The sequence below is a fragment of the Octodon degus genome, unplaced genomic scaffold, assembly GCF_000260255.1.
Source record: "Octodon degus isolate 3935 unplaced genomic scaffold, OctDeg1.0 scaffold00190, whole genome shotgun sequence".
NCBI classification, from domain to species: Eukaryota; Metazoa; Chordata; class Mammalia; order Rodentia; family Octodontidae; genus Octodon; species Octodon degus.
Window position 1 is genome coordinate 4,492,251 of NW_004524766.1, and position 21,313 is coordinate 4,513,563.

The 21,313-nt window shown below is 41.9% G+C and overlaps 1 protein-coding gene across 9 annotated transcripts in view; it reads left to right on the forward strand.

The window, feature by feature from the left end:
- Mef2c (myocyte enhancer factor 2C) overlaps positions 1-21,313 on the forward strand; it is a 167,051-nt gene that overhangs the window by 134,134 nt on the left and 11,604 nt on the right. For all 9 annotated transcript variants that reach the window (XM_004644057.2, XM_023704169.1, XM_023704172.1 and 6 more), the window contains 2 exons: positions 4,009-4,195; positions 6,167-6,214. In XM_004644057.2, the coding sequence (XP_004644114.1) occupies positions 4,009-4,195; positions 6,167-6,214 (235 nt within the window). The remainder of the gene's footprint in view (positions 1-4,008; positions 4,196-6,166; positions 6,215-21,313) is intronic.

The following is a 21,313-nucleotide window of genomic DNA, read 5'->3' on the forward strand; positions in this document are numbered from 1 at the left end:
TTTCCTACTTCAGATAAGGAAATCAAGGTTGAGGGAGATTGAATATCCTGCCCAGGTGAATGGCAGTTTATTTTACATCCTGGACCGCAACTGAGATTTCTGATAGCAAGGCTAATGTTCCGACTGGTTCTTGAAAATATCTTTGCTGTGTGGTCATTTTTAAGCTCATATTTTACTGTCACAATTATCATAACTGGTTCCTGATACAGATAAAGAAATGAAACAAAAGAACAAAGCAAAAAAGATCTGTGTGCTTCAGGAATTTGAAATTTGGAGAACATGCTTTGCTATCAGAATTCTGACTGCCAAATGAGTTTTATAGTAGTCATTATCAAATTCCTTATGAGCCAGAAAAGTAGAAGCAAAATAACTTGGTGGTCAGAGGAATGAAGGAGGATAATTCAGAATTCATCACGTAATTTTGAATCATCTTCTGTATTTCATAGCCCCTTGAGGGCAAAATGGATGGATTTTGGTCTCTAATGAGACACAGCCAACATTCTGAGGACCATTCAAGGAAGATAGAGATCTTTGTCTGATCTGTAGAACAGTGAATACCAAATGAAACATTGGTAACCAAAAGATTTAAAATACAGATCTTTGAGTACATATGGGAGAAAGGAATCTGGAAGTCTTCTTCAGCTTCCCAAGACCTCAGTCCCCACACCGCGAGTGCTAATCCACATTCCATGAAAACTTTCTAGTTCCTTTGTACATGGCTCACAAAATCTAGGCTACTAATAATCCAGTACTTACTCACTTAGTGTATGGTTGCTGACTGTGATATTTGTGTCCAAAACTTTACTGTGCAGCGTAAGTATGCACAGTACTGGCAAAAGCAACAAACTCAGTTGCTAATCCCGTGCTCTTAGGCTGTTACCAAGCCTCTCCAACTTGAAAAGGGAGGAATTCTATCTACCAGTAAAGGAGCTTGAAGGGGCTCAGTCATGATGTGTGTACAATTGATGCAGCCAAGTGCCATACAGTAAATGGTAAGCTTGGGCTCTTGCATTAGCGTAGTAGCTCCCCAAAAATTTCTCCCCAAAGGAAAATGAAAAGTAGAGTGGGTTTGTATTGCCTTAGAAGGCTTCAGCTCATTGATGAAGGAGGATGTTGTTTGACTGTCCTTTTTTCTTTTTTTTATGTATTTGGTACAGGGTCTCACTATGCAGCCCAGACTCATGGTGATCCTCCTGTTCAGCCTCCCCAGTGCTGGGATTGCAGGCATACACCACCATGCCCAGCCTGAGTGGTCAGCTCAGCATGCCTGGGGGCAGGGCCAGTGCAGCATATTGTGATGGGGATTGAACCCCACTGACTAACATCTTACTTTGATGTTATGAGAGCAAGGGAGAGAGCTCAGGAGATGGTAAGGGAGGGACAGGAGTTGCAGGATTAAGTAGGGTCCTCAGGGTCAGCTTCTCTGAGAAGAGAGAGTTCCAAACAGTGACTGGGAGGAAGTGGTAGAGGTCACCAAGAAGAAACAGTGACTCAAGAAGAAAGAAGGAAGGAACAGAGTGACAGAGATGTGATCATGGAAGTTGGTGAAAACTGGAATTTACAGAGCCTGGAGCCCCTGGAAGAAGTTGGGCTTCTGCCGGGTGACACGAGAGCTCTCCGGGCATTTTGAGCAGAGCTGTGCCATCCTCTGATGTATGCCTTTTTCGTGTACTCTGACTTTTGCTTTTAAAACATGAGGCTGATTATTGGGTTGAAAATAAAAAACAGGACAAGGGCAGAACAGGTGACTTTTGGAGACCATGACTACCGTGATCCAGGGAAGATGATGGGCCTGGAACCAGGCTGTCCCTGCCCACACACACACTCATTATGACACTGAAGACAGCAGACTCTCGAGATGCTCCCACCCCTGATGTGCACTGTTCTGCCAGGATAGAGTGGCACTGCTGTGGCCCCAGATGCTAGCAAGAAGGTGGTGGCTGAATCACAGGGGTGACTGGAGAAAGGGGCGACTGGAGAAAGCTTCCGAAGAGCTCACTAGCAGGACTGTGTACAGATGGGGGAGGTAAAGGCAGTGTGAGACCAGAAAGCACAGCGGGACTTGCAGCCCAGATGCTGCTGTGACCTGTAGGCCTCAAGGAACGAGGGAGGGAGAAATTATCAGAGTACAGCAAGACCTGTGCCTGCAGGAGAGTGTGGCCCAGAAGGTGTGTGGCCTGCGTGGAGGAGTGCAGTTTCTGCCAGCACAGCTGTGGCCCAGCATAGGGCTGCTACTGTGGTAGAGTAAGCCCCTGACCTCTCCTCTCCACCGGCTAGGCTGCTGCTGGTGCCACTGCTGCCCTGCAAACAGAGGTCAGGACCTAGCTGATGCCTTTGGGGGTTGGTCGGCTCCTGGGCCTAAAGGAAGCAGATAGACAGTAAGTTGTGGGGATCCAAGGAGGACACGTGGCCCACCGCTGCACCACATGACCTGGGTGTGCAACAGCCATTCTCAGTCAGTCTTTAGTGAAGATGGTGGTACTTTGTGCAATCTTTGGACATGACCTCTGTAGCCTGCACTACACTAGATTTGTTGTTTAACGGTCTCACCAAATATTTATATCCCATTGTGCCATGGTGTTTACTCAGAAATCGTTTTGTTATACAGTTTGCAACACGTGAATGACCTGAAAAAGAATGTCTGTATTAATGTGGCGCTTGAACACTGTTATTTCCCTGAAAAATAATGAAGAATCAAAGATGTAGGAGATGAAACCTTTGCTCTTAACAGCACTGACACTCACAGAACTTGGAAGAGAAGACAAGTAGGAAATGAAGAATATGAGGGCCTAAACATCAACAGAGAGCAGCTTTCTCACCATCACTGTAGATCCAGAAGAGCCATGAGGCACAGCATAAGGTGCAGGCCAGCCAATCAACGAGCCACAGGGTGTGGGTGTTAATCCTAAAAAATAAATACTAATAATAATAAAGAATAAAGCAACAGAAGACCAACTCAGCCATATGCGTATAGGCATTTGAATTTTCATGGCCTAAAAATCCTGAGAGTATGTAATTTTATATTGAAAATGCTACATTCTCTAATGCCACAAGTCCCTCCTAATATATTCAAATAATATCTTCACTTATAATGCTATGGGGGAAAGAGAAGGGAGAGGAGAGAGAGAGAGAGAGAGAGAGAGAGAGAGAGAGAGAGAGAGAGAGAGAGAGAAATAGATGTTTAATAGCTTGTTACTACAAGCAGAAACATAGTTTGGGTTGTCAAAATAATACTCCCCAAAATCATTAACAGGGACCTAAGTTACTATAGACATCCCCACAGTTTCAGTTCCCTAAATATTTGCCAACTCTCTCACTTGAGATACAGACCTTGCTGTTCATGATGCTTGTACTTGCATACCAAACTGTGAATAAGATATTCTCTGAGCCATTGTTTTAAAATGTAAGTTATTGAATGATATGTGCTTTGCTGAAATCTGTGTCATAAGATGCCTATTACCTTCAGAGTTACTTTTAAAATACAGACTTTTAAAAATAATAATTAAACTATATGTGCTATTCACATGCCTGGAGATGATTTTGTATCATTAAACTTGTGCATAAATATGCTTCAATAAGCAATTAAACCCAAAGATCTGGTTTGCATTTTAATCCTCCTTTCTCTACGTGAAGTCATCCCAGCCATGAACCTTTGATCTTGCAGTCGTTTCTGGCACCAGACTCAGCTATCACAAATGCACAATTATTACTTAATAGAATGAAACTCAAAGACAATGGAGTCTGATGAAGTGGGGCTTTGTTTGAAACCACAGTGAAACCTTTTCTAATCGTTGCAAAGAAAGAGCTTCAAGCACATTAAAGAAATCAATGTATGATCTGAGCATTCAGAGAGCTCTTCCTAATGGTCTTCTACACACCAAGCAGTCTGAAATTTGCAAGTTTGCTTAAGAATGTAAACACTGACTGCCCTGAAGGCTGCTGTTACTGTTTCTTTCTCTTACCTGTGTTTTGGGGGGATGTTCCCCTTTTCTTTCTCTCTCCGGCCAGGCCGTTCCACCTCCCAACTTCGAGATGCCCGTCTCCATCCCAGTGTCCAGCCACAACAGCCTGGTGTACAGCAACCCTGTCAGCTCCCTGGGAAACCCCAACCTTCTGCCTCTGGCCCACCCATCTCTGCAGAGGAATAGCATGTCTCCTGGTGTAACACATCGACCTCCAAGTGCAGGCAACACAGGTATGTGCTCAGAGGGCTCCAGCATGCACAAGTCCCAGTGAGGAAAGAAACACCCTTGGCCAAAGCCAAGGCTAAGCATCATAAGATCCTTTTCAGTATCCAGTTCAGTCTCCTTCGCTGCTCAACCTCCATTCACTGCTAGGGCTTCTCTGGGATAAAGCCTAAGTCCATTAGCACGTATTTGAAAATCTTTCCTGATCAATACTTTCTCTTTTCAGACTGCAACTCATGTCCTTCTGTAGCTATGTTTGAACCACACTCTCTCCCCAAACAAGATGCCATAGACCACTCTACACATTTTGGCTTCTGCCCTTCCCCTCCTTAACCCACTTTTATTCCTCTTCCTCTACCAAATACCTCCTTTTCCCCGTGTTCTCTGACAGCATTTATCCCATGCAGTTGCTTGCTATTGCAATCAATTCTTACTTATTTACGCAATACTTTGTCCTAGAAAGGATTGAAGGCAGAAAGGAGCTAGGATAACATGATTTCTAAGAGTTAAATAAAATCAAAGCTGAGGGAGAAATGCAGAGCACATCATAAGCTCGCATACCTGTGGCACAGATCAGCCCCAGTGTTTCTCCCAGCCTTTACCTGTCACTTAATTTGCGATGTACTAAAAAAGGAAATTGTTGGTCAGAAACAGTCCAACTATTCTGACTACTCAGATCAATCTAAATACATTGTGATATCCTGTATTGAACATGGGTCTGCCTCTTCACTGTATTTAAAGAATCGTGAAGGGAAAGATACCCTCTTGATGTTCCAGCTCACAGTGGGACCTAGTTCAATGTATATTGAATATAACTATGTTATTCCTTTATATCTCCAGAAGCAGCATCAAAAATAATTGCATTTCTAAATCATGTACCCTACACCATTATGTATTTACATTTTACTTTCAAGAAACCCACACCATAGGAAATTTTTAATATACTTTGGGCACCCGCAACTTGTTAAAGGCAATGTATTCATGGAAGAATTTTTCCTGTAGAAAGCTTTATAAATCTTGACTCTGGGAAGTGCACACAAAGAACTGCATTGTGCCATTCTCTCTATTTTTAACATGTTTGAAGTTCTTTATATGAATTTTCAATGTATATATTCTTCTGGATCATATTCAAATGCAGTAGCATTTCTTCCTTGATAAACTCATGCTCATTTTTAAATTTTAATATTTTATTTCCAAAACAGTATTTGATAGAAAATAATAAATGCTTTCTTAAAGTGTAATTTCTTCCAGTACCAAAACCTGAACCAACTAATAATGATAAAGTATTACTTCTAATCAATTAGAAAATCTAGATGATGGTCCCACTATTTTTGCTTAAGTCTTGTTTCATTAAAAATTAAAACTAATTATTATGCTCAGCATCTTATTGAAAGATCCCAACTCTCATAAATAAACATTGCCAAATTTTAATGAACTTTCTTAAATTAGCAAAGAAGAAGCATATGTCTAAATTTGTGGCAGTAAAAATTTGTTTATTATGTCAGCAAGTAAAATTCAAATAGTTAATATGGGCAGCTTTAGGAAGTGATCAAAATTTTATACAATTAGCATTATACAAATGGATGATGCAAAATATAAAGGCATGAGTAGTTATCAGAATACAGAATATGTACTGGTAGCAGACCTTTTAAAAAAAAATTCTCTCCATGAAGCAACTATTTAGGAAAGACCTAGACTTAGAAATAATAAAAATGCAGAGACTATTCAAAGACTGGGTTTTTAAAATGTAATCTTTCCTGGGGAAAAAAAGGTGGTGCAAAATGTCAGTGATTGAATGTATTTTTAACATTTGAACACAGCATGTCACAATAAAACAAATGTCAGCCATCTGACTTGGGTAGTACTTCACAAGTTGATGACTCTCAGGAGAGGACACAGGACTGGGGTTGCTGGAGGTGAAGTGTTCTGTTCTCTGGGCCTTTGGCCTCCGCCTTTTCATGTCCCTCTTTACTCCGTAGGTGGTCTGATGGGTGGAGACCTCACATCCGGTGCAGGCACCAGCGCAGGTAAGTGCAGGCCTCTGATACAGCGGGCATCATTATCCAGGGCTCCACTGGGTGGTTTCCGGGAAGTAGGCTTTTGTGAAAAATAAAGTGGTGAGGTCTTTGGCAGGCATGGAATGATGGCCCCAAGAACTTCTAAAGCACTTTTTGAGGCTGGAGTAGTGAAAAAATAACCTAAAAGAAAACTATTTATTAACTAGAATTTTCCTTAATGAAACTTCAGCTGGGCAACAGAGAATTACAGAGCCTAATCATACCAACTTATCCAAGTTCCATGTGCCTAGACACGACTGCCTTTCGGAAGACATTCCACGTTCTCTCATTTCACATTAAATATGCCTCATTTTCCAAAGGTGCACTGAAGTTCTATGCAATGCTAAAAGAGAACATAAATGAAAGGAGAGAGAAAGAATGCAACCATTTAACAACACTGGCAATGGACCCCCGCTGAGGACTAAAATGAGGTCCCCAAAAACATCAATATAATGTAACCCACCAAAAACGCTTAAAGATATCTCAGCTGTTAGTTTCTGACACCATTACCAATTATTCGTAGACATTTCCAAGGATTCCATATTAATTCATAATATTGCAATTATTCAGATATTTATGTCATTTTCTATGCAGAAGGAAGATAGAACAATACTTTTAACTGCCAACTGTAGTGCATTATGGGCATAACAAGTAACCATGGTAATTTCTGCAGCTGGAACATGCTATACATTTAAAATAGTTGGAGGCAGGCATTAATGACACAAGATTATGTTTGAAATGTAAAAAAAATTCAAGTTTATTGGAATATCTATGGATAGCTTAATTTAAAAAATTTTTCAAGACCAAATATAATAGCCTGCTAATTGCAAGAAAGAAAAATTGGCATACAATCCATAAAATTTTTTAATTATGTATTTTTTATATATAAGGTCTTGCTATGCAGTTCAGATTCATAATGATCCTCCTGTATCAGCCTCCCTAGCGCTGGGATTGCAGGCATGCACCAGCACGCCTGGCTTCAAGGCCTACACGGTGTGGGCCTGTGTGGCATGTGGTACCAGGGATCGAAGCTGGGTCTTTGTGCTTGCTAGGCAGTCGCTTAGATGACCAAACTATCTCCCCAGCCCCAAAATGTTTATGAATATATCCATTTGGGAGTAGTGTTTCTCTCCTCTGAATGTTGGTTTTTCATTAAGTCAGTAAATGATGATGAAAAAAAGTATTAGAAACATACAGTACATTACCAAACAAGACAAGCATCTTCTGAAAAATAGGTAGAGTCAAACTAATATATCAATGCAAATGTAATATTTTCTGGACATTGAAATGAAATGCTTATTTTTCTCCCCAAAAAAATACTATGTCGTTTGTAACCTCAACAGAGACCCAGATCAAATCCAGACCAAGGATTCCTGGATTAAAATCTCTGCCAAACACTATGGTTAGAGAAAACAACTGGGACTAAGAATTGAGTGGTCATAAAGACCAATACATAATATGAAGAAAATTGTTTAGATGCTGTGATGTTTTACCTGGTATCTCGCTGCTTGACCAGTTTGCTTACTCGGCTAGAAGCAGTCAACAGTGAAGGTAAAAGTTAGTAAGGTTGTAAAACACATGGGTTACTTAGCTTTGTAGAAGTGGTCTCTTGTTACTGCTTCACAGGTGAGAATGCTTTAGAGGTCTATATTGCAACTAAAAAGTGTTTGGTTGTTCATTTCTATTGTCATTATCAAACACAGGCTTCTGACAGGCAGCTATGTTTAATGGTCCTCCAGGGACAGACAAGACAATCTTGTAAGCATAGGAGCTTGCCACATATAGGCTGTCACCTTGCTAAACTAACACAATTTTAAGAATTGAACAAATGCTGACCCTGCCTTAGACCTCTGGCATAAGCACGACTCTTTTCTGATTAAAAAATAGAAGGAAACAAAGACCCTCAATTGAGCATTCTTCATGATAATAAATAGTAGTGTGATTGTATCTTAGAGACACAGGCATATTTTTTGTATTTTCTATTCTGGGCTCCAAGGGACACCTGTTCCACATGCCACCGCCCTTGAGCTTGGCCGTCACATCCTGCTCGTGAGTTCGGCTGTGCTCCCCTTCTGTCTTGTGTCAGCCAGTGTCACATGTCTGAGGCTGAATATAAGTGTGCTGACGTCATAGTCACACAGCACCGGGGGAAAATGAGACCAACCAGCATGTCTATTCATTTTCAAAATTAAAACTGAAGCTATCTGGCCAAAAGAGACCTTCCACATTTTGAGTATCATGATTGAAATTCAAGGTCTCACATAGAGCCATCAACTCTGAGGCCAGGGGCCCAGACTCTATAGTCGAATTAAATCCTTCCAGACCTCCATAGTGGTTCTCAAATCAAATCAAGTCACTGCAACTTGTGAGGGACGCACCTTTAGCACTTCTGAGGTAAACACCAGACAATGAAGAAGTAGGCCTTGTCCTTCCCATCTCCCTCCCTCCTCTCATCACCCAGGCCCAGGGCCGCGCTCTCCTCACCCGTCACCAGTGCTTTCCAGTTCCCCACCACCCTGTCCCCAGTGCACTTCCTGAATGTTCCCCTTTCCCTCCAGCCCTGGGTGGCATCCAGAACCTCCTCATTCATTGCCTGGCTGCACCTTGCACCCACCACAGCCTCCCCATGGAGGTGGGCCTTACTGAAAGCCTTACACTAATGGCAGTCATTCGCTGGTCACATGGTCACTGTTTGGCAACAACCCCAAGCTCATCTCTGGCTCATCTGCACTAGGTTGCTGCCTTCTGGCTCATCTGTACCCTCCAGTCACCTTCTTTTCTTCCACCAAGAGCCCTATACTCTCACTCAGTGAATAGCAAACATCTACATCACTCTTAACATATGCTTTATTAAAAAAATACTTATTTCCATAGCAATCCTTTCTAGATGTCCACATTATGTTCTTTCTATAGCTGGGTAAACTGAGGCATGGGACGTTAAGTCATTTCCCAAGGTGGAACCCGGGCAGTCTGCTCCTAAGGACTACACGCTTTGCAGACAGAGCCAAGGCCATACCATTGATCTGCCCATTCTGTGCTCTCTCCTTTAGCCTGCTTGTGCTACTGAGGGCCATTTGTCATCACTTAGTATCCAGTCTGGCACCCAGCAGGTGTAATGTACCTCCTCTCTCCTCCTTCGCTGACACTAAGTACCCTCCGACACCATAATTAAGTGTCTCTGTGTGTCTGTCCTGGACACAGCTCTGTGGGGATGAACAGAAACTTATTCTGGGTTCTCAGCTCCATGCGTAAGAGTTAGCAGGCAGCAGACACAAAGGATGTCTTTGTCAGCTGAATCAGACACTGATCTTGTAGGGCTAGCATTTTAGTGTTGATGTAAAGTGAGAAAAACAATTCACAGAAAGCATGCAATCTTAACTGCAAAAAGATACACTCTTAGTAAGGAATTGGCAAAAATAATGCATCCTCTTCTACTGTAAAGAATAAAGGTGAAGAATGGAGGTGCAACTACTTAGTTGACTGGCCGAGCACCCTAAGTAGTGAAGCAAGGTTTTAATCACTTCTCACATGTTAGCAGAAAATGCAGAGAGCTGACCAGCATAGTGAGAAGGGAGATGTGGTTGGGTCGGCTCCGAAGACCATCACAAATCACCTATTAAAAATGAACCTCAGATCACTTAAGTAGAAATAATTTCAAAGATGAAGGCAGTGGTAATAAAGAAATAACAGGAGGTTTGTTCTCTTGGTATGGGTCACGTACAACAAGCCTTAGAGGAACTTAGTAGAGGGGACATTTCCAGGTTTTGGTTGACAGTTTTTCATTCAGTACTTCATCCTCTCCTCTCAGCAGTCAAATGAAAAACAACTGCTTTTAAAATTACGCTTTGTCACCTCTATACATAGGAGCTTTGAACATGCTAATCTGAGAGATTATTGATAATTGTGAGATCAGGTTCCATAGTTTTTGTGATCTTTAGATTTAAGGGAAATGGACCGGGAAGATGGCTCAGTAGGATAAGTGCTTGACTGGCAAATGCAAGGATCTGAGTTCAATCCCAGGTTCTGAAAAAAAAAAATAGATTTAAGGGAAACAACCAATGCCGCTCTGCCTTCCAACATCCTCTGGCTTCACCCTGATGGGATGGTTCCTTCTACTGCCTCAAAAGCAGTGAGCTCAAGTGCCTACTGATAAGTGATTGAGATTTTAAAAAAGAAAGAAAACCTTTAAGAATCCCTTCAAAAATTGTAAAGAAGTTTACAATCTACAGAGCTATTTGACAACGAGGCAAAGGAGATTTATGTATATTGGTTAATAATTTTAATTGGCATTTATTGTAAATTAGATATAATTTTATATAAAAAGAAACTAACAGCTGTTTCTTTATTTTGATTGTTAATTGTTTACTATTTTATGCATCTGGTTGTTAAGCATTGTCACTTCTGCAATGCTTAGTTCACGCTAGCTAAATACGTGAGCCGTGGTGGTGGCCGTGGCTGAGGCGGGCAGATCGCAAGCGGCCAGGACGGTTGTTTCCAGACTCCGGCAGCCTCCGCCAAGCAGGAGCCTCGCAGGGGACTTGTCGGCACCTGTGAGCTCACTCCTCCTCCTAGGAATGAGGACAAATACCTTTATAATCCATTTACATGCAGTGTTTTAGGATCACATAATCAAAACTTCGTACATTTTTTTTTGCAGTTCATTCAACATTAAAAAGAAAGTTAGCTTATTCTGATATAGAACAAAAATGGAAAGAGAAATTCTACAATGCTTAATTTTTCTGTAGTAGTGCCACTGTTTTATAAAGTTTTTTTTTTTTTTTTTTTTTTTTTGAGAACGCTCATCAAATATTTCTGGGTTGATTTTCTTATCAGCCACAAAAACTCACTGCATTTCCTACTCAGCGATTTAAAATAGTGAAGAGTTAAAAATTCAGTCTAAAAAGATTGTCTTTTACAAGTCTCCATTTTTGTCACCTAACAAAACAAAAATTTAAACTGCAACACTCCCGAAATGGAGGACACTGTTTAATTTCTCTCACATGAAACAAATTGCTAGCCTGAAGATAATCATTTGTATTACTTTTTAAAATGATATTAAGCAGTGAATAGAAACAAAACCATGATAATAGTTGGGCACTGTTTTGAAAATATTACTCTGTTAGTATGAATTGTTCTGGAAATAAAAACACTGAATTCATTCAAAATTTTACCTTAAGAAATCGACCAAGAGGGCCAGCCAGATAGCTCAGCAGACTAAAGCGCCTGCCTAGGCAGAGCGCAGCGGCCGGGATTCAATCCCTAGCATGCTGTGCCGGCCCCACCCTGGGGTGCACTGAGAGGAGGATTGAGACCAGGCGTGGTGGGCACGAGCCTGTAATCCCAGCGCTTGGAAGGCTGAAAACAGGAGGATCACTACAAGTCTGATCTATGTGGTGAAACCCTGTAGACACTGTCCTAAATACATAAAATTTTTAAAAAAGAAAGAAAAGATATCAACCAAGACATCGAATATCATTGCTTTGTTGTCATTGCCCATGAATAACATAACAATAGTTTTAATTCAAACCAAGATTATTAAGATTTATTAAAGGAAAGAGACACTCCAATTGGATGATCAACAGCATGTGACACACAGACAGACACGGCCCAGAGAATCTGTGTTCCCTTCCCATCTGGAAGACTCAACAAATGACAGATAAGACAATTGTGACCCCAGACCCCAGGGGATGATGTCAGTGCCGGAAAGACAAAGACGATGGAAATGTCACAGAAAATGTTAGGATGTAAAATCTACCTCCAATGCCTTGCTTTTGAATTAATTCCTAAGGAGTTTGATTTTTCACAGGGAAAAAGAAATGTTCAAGAGAGTATCCAACCACCACGTAGATCCCACTGTTTAGCATAATTTCTGACCTACCAAACTGCATATTTTTGGTTTGCTTCTTCAACATGGGGTCTCGCTGTGCTCGCCAGGCTGGTCTGTAACTCCTGTATTCAAGTGGTCCTCACAGCTCGGCCTTCCGAGCAGCCAGCGCTGCAGACCTGCGCCTCTGAGCCCCGCTCCCAAATGGCACTTTCGTCACCTGTTTGCCACTTGTACTCAGCAGAGCAATGTCAAACAGTAGTCTCTTGGTTCATAGCACATTCATTTACTATAAACATATGAGTGATACTAAAAATTTAGTCACTTCAAATATTTAATTCAAGCTTTTCACATTCACAATTAGTTATACATAAAACTTTCTTTTTTTCTCAAAAAAAAAAAAAAACCTACCCATTCTCCCTTTGTATATTATTAAATTCTCTCCATATTTGTTGGCATCACTATAAATTTTTATTTGGAGATAACAGGAAAATTAAGCTTTGCTTGTCACCATTAATAATGTGAAATTGAGGGCCGGCCAAATGGCTTAGCAGATTAAAGCACCTGCAAGCAGGCTCAGGGGCTGGGGTTCGATCCTCAGGCCTACGGCCTACCGTGCTGGCCACACCCCCAGGGCATGCTGAGGTGGCGATTGAGACTGGGCGTGGTGGCGTGTGCCAGAAATCCCAGCTCTTGGGAGGCTGTAAACAAGGGGATTACAAGTCTGATCTAGTAGTGAGACCCTGGACCCCCCGTAGGCCCTTCCCTTAAAAAAGTAATAATAATAATAATAATAATAATAATAATAATAATGTGAAATTGTATGTAAGTAGACAGCAAGTGCTAGGGGACAGGGATGTGGTTAAAAAGCCCCTCTCTGGAAAAATCAATTTTGTACCTACCAGGGACTTTCTCCCTTGAGGCCTCTAGGCTGTGGGCCAAGAGCGTAATTTACTGTTTTTAGATAAACTTTCACCAGTCGCTCAAATTTTGCAGTTAGGGGCTGGGGAGATGGCTCAGTGGAATAAGCACTTCCCTGGCAAGTGCAAGGGTCTCAGTTCAATCCCCAGTTCTGAAAAAAAAAAAAAAAAATTTGCAGTTAGACTTCAAGTATATTTCAGTTGAATTTCAGTTCACAGAGGACATAATGACACACCCTCATATTTGAAAGATCACTAGCTACTTCAGACTAAAGAAAACTAACTGCACTGTACCAAAGCCTCAATACATAAGGCAGCCGTTCCAGATGTGTCCACCGGTGGCTGAGTGACAGCCGTTGTCATTCAATCACTTTCCCCAAGTGCAGTAGTGAAGCGGCCACCCTTTCATGATGCCCTGTGCCCCTCTTTGCACAACTTCTAGACTTTAGGGTCCACTTACGGCTTCCTATGAAGATGAGCCGAGTCTGTCGCATCTTACCTGTGAGAGGACATGCTAATACAAGTCATGATACTGGTAGGAGGAAGTTGAAGTCTGTGATCAGTTTACAATTTCAAGCATGATAACTTTAATGCAAAAAAAAAAACCCTTTAATGCACATAGCAATCACAAAAAAAAAAAAAAATCTTTAGTTAGCACTATTAGGCAACACAGTGAAAAATCTCACGATCAAGGAGGAAAATTTTTGCTCCTTGCTTTGGGAAGTCAATTTAGGAAAATACTCCAGCGACAGACACTGAGGATGATAAAGTGCTCAAGGCAAGTACGTGATCGACCAGTTATCTTAGAGATGGTACCACTGCCCTGGACAAGTTGCTAAAACCTCCTTTGTTAGGACTGTTAGAATTAAACGAGATAATAAACACACAACATCCAGCACAGTCTTCTGTCTGAGAGGAAGTGAAGTTAGCTGTTGTTAGTTTGTAATTATCTGGGTCTTGATTTTCTAGTCAAACTTTGTTTAATTTGGTGCAGCCCCAGTAATATTAATATATTTAAAATACAGCAAATGCACACATATAGTGAACTTAATATATTTATTAACTATACAGTGAATACACTGCTAGCACACTTGTAGGCATACAAAATTGAAGCTGTGACCCCTGTCATGAAGGAGAAAGTGGGCATATTGATAAGTCTGGGTCGAGCCAGATGTGGTGGTACACATCTGTAATCCCTGCACTCAAGAGGCTGAGACAGGAGGGTTGCCACAACTGGAGGCCAGCCGGGACTACATGGTGTGTTCAGGCGAGCCTGAACTACATAGTGAGACCCAGTCTCAAAATAAAATCTGGGGCAGAATGTAGCAGCTGCCTAGGGCCACACACTTCGCTTTGAGCCCTCCGAACTTCTAATGTGTTTGAAGCAGTTGTGTAAATGTTAAAACCACAAGTAATTATTCTTCCTCTTCTGTGACATTCTCTCTAATTTATACTGTCTCAATATTTTTGTTTATAAAGTGACAGAAAGTGTGAGCGATTGTGTCAATAATGAAGACGCCCCCTCATTTTTCACAGAGAGCCGGGCCCAGTATCACAAGAAGTGAACAATTAAATGAGTCATAAATCTATCATTCATTGTTAAGTGGGAATTTTTAAAGATAGTAAGTTTCAACATCACTTTGGTGGTGCTGTCTAAAACTGTCCCTTACGTACATCACGACAAAGCAGGAGGACATTTTCGAGGGCCTTTCTGCACTGGGAGCGTCACATTGTCCAGATCTTATTTCCAAACAGAACCTCTGCCAGAGCAGGGGATGGAGAAATGCTGAGTGTCTCACATCTGGCCCCTGACTGTGCCGAGGAGCGTGTGTCTTGGGTTCCCACCAGAGCTCTCTCGCTCATGGACAGCATGATCTCGGTCCCTACCCAGAACTCACTGAGTCTCAGTGTCCTCACGCACCTCACCTGCCTGCGCTGCTCGGTAATGCCTGACCTACTGCGCTATGGGGGCGGAGGAGAGAGAGGTTTGCCACCGCAAGCCCGCTTTCTGACATGCACTCCCAATCCGTGGGGGGCAGGGGGACTTGGCGCTAAGGAGAGACCCTTTGCTTCTGCTTTAGGGCCTTGAGCTTAAGCTGTGTGCCGCATGTCCACAGCTCCGCATCTAGTTGACAGATACACTGCTCCCTGGGCAAAAGGCCACTGATTCAAAGACACTCTGGGAACATCAAGGACACGCTGGCTGTGCGGGAAATCTGTGGGGCCTGAGTCCCTCCTCAGACGACACGACCAAGCCAAAGAGACAGACCTCTTTCCAGAATGTCTGCTGCCCCCGAACCGGTACAACCAAGAAAAATCTTGGATTTGGTGTGCCTTGGGATATTTTTCTAAAACTATGCAGCAGAAGGTTCTGAGGTTCCACAGAAGTTTCTTCATATTCTATCATTGTGCCTTTGTATATTTTTCACTAAGAAACCCCTAGAAGGAGTGCAGATTCAATTTGGTTGTAAGTATCTATAATCAGAAGTCTTTAACAGGGTAAGAGTCAGAGATCTGATTTTCCCTTCTTCTATATGAGGCATGTTGAAATTGTCAACATTCCAAGATTTCTGACCTCAGCATCTTGTGGTTTTCTTTTCTCTTAGATCCATCTCATGAAAATGATATGCTTTTCTCTCAAAAAAAAAAAAATTATGATTCTCAGTAGCTGGATACCTTAGAGACACTCCTGCTTTTAACAGTGTGCTTCAGGCATGCAAGACAGTACATAGAGGACTGCAGTCTAGAAGGTCCTACTATCTTTCCACCCAAAAATTATGCGTCTTTTTTCTCAAAAGAGTATGGGTTCGCATGAGCAAGTTTACTGTATTCAACTTAAGGTAATTTTCTGCGAGATGTGTGTTCAAGATACAGAATGGCATCAGATCTTAGAAATTTATAATCTTCAAACTTTTCAACAAGTTGAAACTAATTGAGCATTATTGTGTACGTGAATCTCTTATTTAACCAACTAGCATGTTGTAAATATTTTCAGAATTGTTCTAATAAAGGCTAAGGAGCTAGGGATTTGACACAGTGGAAGAGCATGTGCTTAGCATATGTAAGGGCTTGGGTGTAGTCATCGCGCATGCGCACGCGCACGCACTCACACACACAAGGGGAAAACATTTTGCTGACAAAATACAAACAGGACCTGTATGTGCCCATCTTAATGTTTTTCTGTGGCAGTCTGCTTCAACCTTCACACAATCAAATCCTATTAACAACTTACTTACTATAGAAACCATTTCATGCACCTAAATATCAGAAGTTATTTTCCGGATAACATCAAGTGCAGGTACCCTAAGACACTAGAGATTTTTCTGTCATGCTGAGTGATTCTGAGGGAAGTCGGGCTCTTTAATTGCCAGTGGGGAGGTACACGTATTTGCCCCATTATTCTCCTCCTCATGACAAGATTACTGACTAAAATTTTACAAAATCTACGTTTAAAATTATATTTAGTCAGCCACTCTAAATAGCACAGCAAAGGTAGTAATTGGTCTGGTGTTTGATGTAACTAACCTCAATATTTCCTATTGACTTAAAATATTTATTTGCAAATATTTGTTTAGAGGGAGACAAGAAATATGGTTTGGCGCTGAGCTACTCCAGACCTCTTCATATAAATTCAGCGTCTTCTGAACTGAGCTGGCATTGTTTTTCTGACTTGCGGTGCTGGGGTTAGAACTCAGGGCCCCGCTCACCCTGGGCCAGTCCTCTGCTGCTGAGCTGCACCTCAGCTCCCCTGCCCCCACTTCCTGAGGCCTGAGCTGACCGTGCATGTACCCTCCCCACGTCCACATCCAAGCCTTCGGGTCTCCTGGGACATTTAGAATGTCAGGGCATCAGGGATTTTCAGGGCCTGAGGCAGTGTACTTGAGAGTGCAGACACTAGCTTGGGAGCTCACAGGAAGCTCCGCCGGTTGATGGCTGTGTGACCCCGAGCAAATTCCTGGACCTCTCTGTTCTTCAGTTTTTCCATTTATCCCACCACGATGCTTTCAGCACCTCACAATTTTATCCTTGTGAAGATGAAAGGCCTTCTATACCCGTGTATAATATCAGACAATCACATAGCCATTAATAGATGGCTCTTCATTATGGGTGCTGAGCTAACGGCATTGGCAAATCGTGCTCTCTGGCGCCCTCTATTGGTGGGACCATCTGTCTGGCCTCTGGACAATGGTGGCCTCAGCTGCGTACCTTGAGTCTTTGCTTCAGATTATTTTTTTATTTTTCTTGCCTAAGGAAACAAACACTTATGCTGAAAAGCCTAAGACTCCACAGGGTGAAGGGAGTTTAATAGGGACATCACACCTGAAATCTAAAAGCTTTAGCTTCTTTTGTCCCCAAACTTTGCTTCCCTGCTGCTCCATTTGGTTCTCTCCCCCACAAGCAGTGACATAGCACCATCGAAGCCCTTTTCAGCGCTGGTTGCTAGTCACGCTGTTGTTACTTTCCTAATGCACCATGTCAGCAAAGCTAACCACTCAGATGCTCCCGTTGGCCATTCCTCCTGCAGAGTGGAGGGTCTTTAACATTCAATATAAAGCCCACACGGGTGCACCTACTTTTCTAACTTCCAAAAACTGCGTTCTGTAAAATACCTAGGGCTTCACCTTCACAGAGCGCTTTTCCTTCTTGAATACAGATGAGACTGCCACCTCTCACCCTATAAACCTTCTCTACAAGAAGTGTCTTTTGAAACGTGATAAAATTCCTTCCACTCTTCCTTCCCAGTACCCTGCTCCTCTCTGCCCTGAAATATTGTGCTGCCCATTCTTTCATGAAAAGTTCCTCATGATAAAGTGTTGTTGTTATCTTGTTATCTCAAGACAAACTAGGATAATACATCCTTGTCATGTGGAAGAAGAGATGAATGTCTTAAGGTTTTTTATTTTCTTCAGGGAAAATGTCTACCTTACTTGATGCCACTGCTTGTGGCTCATGCTGTGACAGGATTGGCAGCTGTGACAGGCTCAGTTAACTCTATGATAAATTTTAGTGTACGGGAACTTGCTAGCTGATAAGCAGTTTGTCTCAATGCTGTGTTTGACCAGTACACGTTCTTCAGCTAAAATAGAAAAAAATCACAAGTAGTCTAATGAGCAGAGACCCTCAGCATTTGGATTTAGCAAGTTACTTGTTATGTTTTCAGTGCTCCCCTCACATTTCCTCAGTGGCATAACTTTTCCTACCACTGCTGAACAATTCCTGATTTTCCCAGTGAATCCTGGGTATGTCCCATAGACACATGAAATGTGAAGAAATAACCAGTTTGTGCAGTGTCACTGCCTTGAATTGTAGTGGGATTTAGGGAGAGGTAGCTCAGTGTGGGTTGAAGTTGCCTGAAAGGCACCACGAATGAGTTGGGACTCCAGCTGATCCTTAAAAGACAAATTTGAATTTGAGAAGAAAGCGAATGCTGCTAGCCATTGAACTGCTAGAGCAAAGATTAAGAGGACCCAGTAAGCCTAGGTGTAGCTGCTGGAAGTTGGATTAGATCGGTAGGGTTGGTCCACTCTCCAGGGCCCTGAGAGCCAGACGGCCCTGGCCACCAAGGGTGTACGAAAACAGAACACAAGGACAGTTTAGAAAGATTTCCCTGGGTGAATCGTTTAACGCTGCACTGAGCACAAACCTTTGCCTGGAGCTGTAAGGAGTTCACACTCTCTGAAGAGGCTTTGGCTCAAGACCGGAAGACTAAGTGGGCAGCTACTGAAGGAGTCATGAGGCAACTTAAATCGAAATGAGCATGAAGTCAGTGGAGGGAGAAACACACATTTTGAAAAAAAATGAGTAAGATTTGGCATCTCATTGAATGTGGAGATGAAGACGGGGAGGAAATGGTCACAGTTAGCCCCTGGGGCAATTCAAGGAAAGTGTCCAAAGGAAGGGGTAGCCGTGGTCCATAGGACGCCGTCCAGCATACTTGTTGGTCTTCTGAGCTTGTGTTTATGACCGGAGGTCTTGGGAAAAGCAAAGCAAGGGAAGAGACCAGAACAGCTAGCACCCAAATAAAAGGAAGTGTCTGAACTGTGGGCTCAGAGGGAGCTCCATGCTCAGGCAGGCCTGCGAGAGGCAGTGCCTTCCCCATGAGGTATTCAACCAGGAGTACGTTCTTTGAATTTACAGCTTCTTAAAATAGGAGTCAATAAAAGAAGAAGAAAGCTAGTGTTTTCTAGTTCACTGGGGGAGAAAAATTTTGCTCTCCTAACGCTATATTTCAAGTCCCTAATATTTATACAGTTTTAATGTGTGCAAACTTGCAATCAGTAGAGGTAGGTTCTGTTATCCTCTATGTAAGTTCTGTTGTGAATGCTTATGTTGCTTTATTTTCTGTGAAATAGTATTATTAATCAAGTGAAACTATAAAAGCTTCCTCACACTCTGAAGTTGGCCTGTCTGTCATTTTTTTTTTTATAATCTGTAATCAGGAAATCCATTCACTCATGCTTTATAATTTTGGAGCTTTAAAGTGGTCAGAGGAATGTGACATTTGCATACAGTCACCTCGAAATTGATAATTGTCCAGGCGGAGGGTAATTTTAAAGCACAGCCTGAAGAAGGGCTGCAGCTGTGTATTAGAGGGTTGTTGAGAGGTGCTGTTTGCCACCTCCCTGGCCCCTGAATTTAAATGAGCCCATTGTCCCTGGTGAATTTATCTTAAGGTGAGACAGCAACCTCCTCTGAGGCCACAGCGCTGGGAGAGAGAAGGAGGCTGTGGTTGCCCAGCCGGTTTAAATGCAGGCTCTTCTTAGCAGTAAACCACACGCATGTACTCATCATTGATTTCCAAATGATAGGTTTCTGTATCACTGGTTTAGGATCCACAGTCTCGCATTCCTGAATCTATATTATGCCAAAAGAATAACAATTTGGTGGCTGGAAGCAGAAATGGTTATTATACGGCTCCAAAATGCTAGCTGGCACAATCCGCTAAAAACAGCAGAAATTCATCCACAAAAAAAGCTGAATTTATTTGTTCTTAAAAATAACTTTCTACTCTAAAAATATGTGTTTAAGAAGTGTCCTCCCGGGCTCCAAACATTTTGCATTAGAGATGTAAACACTTTAAACTTTGTGACTAATCGCCAGAGATGGCATGATTTCTACCGAAGGGAAATATTAAAAGAGAAAGGCAGAGTGCTTTTTACAACCATTTCTTTTTTACTTTGGAGGTATTTTTGGGTGAAGAACTATGATGTATGCTTTCTTTTCTTTTCTCCACGCTGCCCCAAATCATTGTTTAGAACAAGAGCAAAAAGACTGGGGCTTCGTTGGAATTTCTGAGAGTTTACTGTAGAAAGGTTTTCTCTTCTTTTAAATAACTTCTTTCAGTGGCTGGGTGAAGCATTTGCATTTTCGCGCAGTGGTCCTGGGCTCGCCATATCTCAGGACAGAACATATTGCCAAGAGGTTTTACTTCCTTTTAGCAAAATAACTGCTCCATGCAAAACCAGTATCAGCATCTACCGAGCCAGGGTTTTAGTTTTTTTCTGATCTATTCAAGCTTCACTGCACTGCTTAACTGACTTTTTTTCTTCTTCTTTTGAAATGACGTAGCTAATTTTCCATTTGATTGTTTATTTAAACCAGGCCTCACACAAGTTAGTATTTAAATGACACATGCATTCACCATGACCTTCTGAACGAGTAGGAGGCTGCAGGGCCAATTTCATCTTTTCCTCTTATTCCCCTTTTCTCCAGTATGATTGTCCCAGCAAGGATTCAACAAGACATGTATTCAGTAATTCACTCTAAGCATGTCAGTTTGTCCAGCATTTGTCTCAGTGAATATACTCTCTGTGTATACTTCTCTTGGTGAAAGGAGGTAAAGGTGCTGTTCCACATGATAGCTTTTGCCACCAGAAGCGTCCCAAATTAACTGGAACAGACGATTTGCCTTTTAACACATACAGCTGGCTCCACAGAACTTAGTTAATTTTCCTTAAGTTCTCTCACAGAAGAGAAATATGTATTCAAATTCAGAGATCACTTCTTAAACAACTACTCTGTGCTCAACATGTTTGGGGGGGGCGTTAAATTTGTTTTACTTTTATTTTTCCCATAGTAACTTGGAAAATTTTATACAGAGTCCAGTTGACAGATTTAATCTTGTTATTTGTTATATATGCAGCCTGTTTATTCACACATAAAATGAAACAGGAAAATGAATTAGATATGAAGAACAAATGTGCTATACGCCGTGTGCCTGAACTATTTTTTAATTCAAAGACAATGTTCCCATAAATTCCTCTTGCAGTATGCTTGTGGTTGTGCCCCAGGCACTTTGAGGGTCCCCTCACTGACCCACACCAG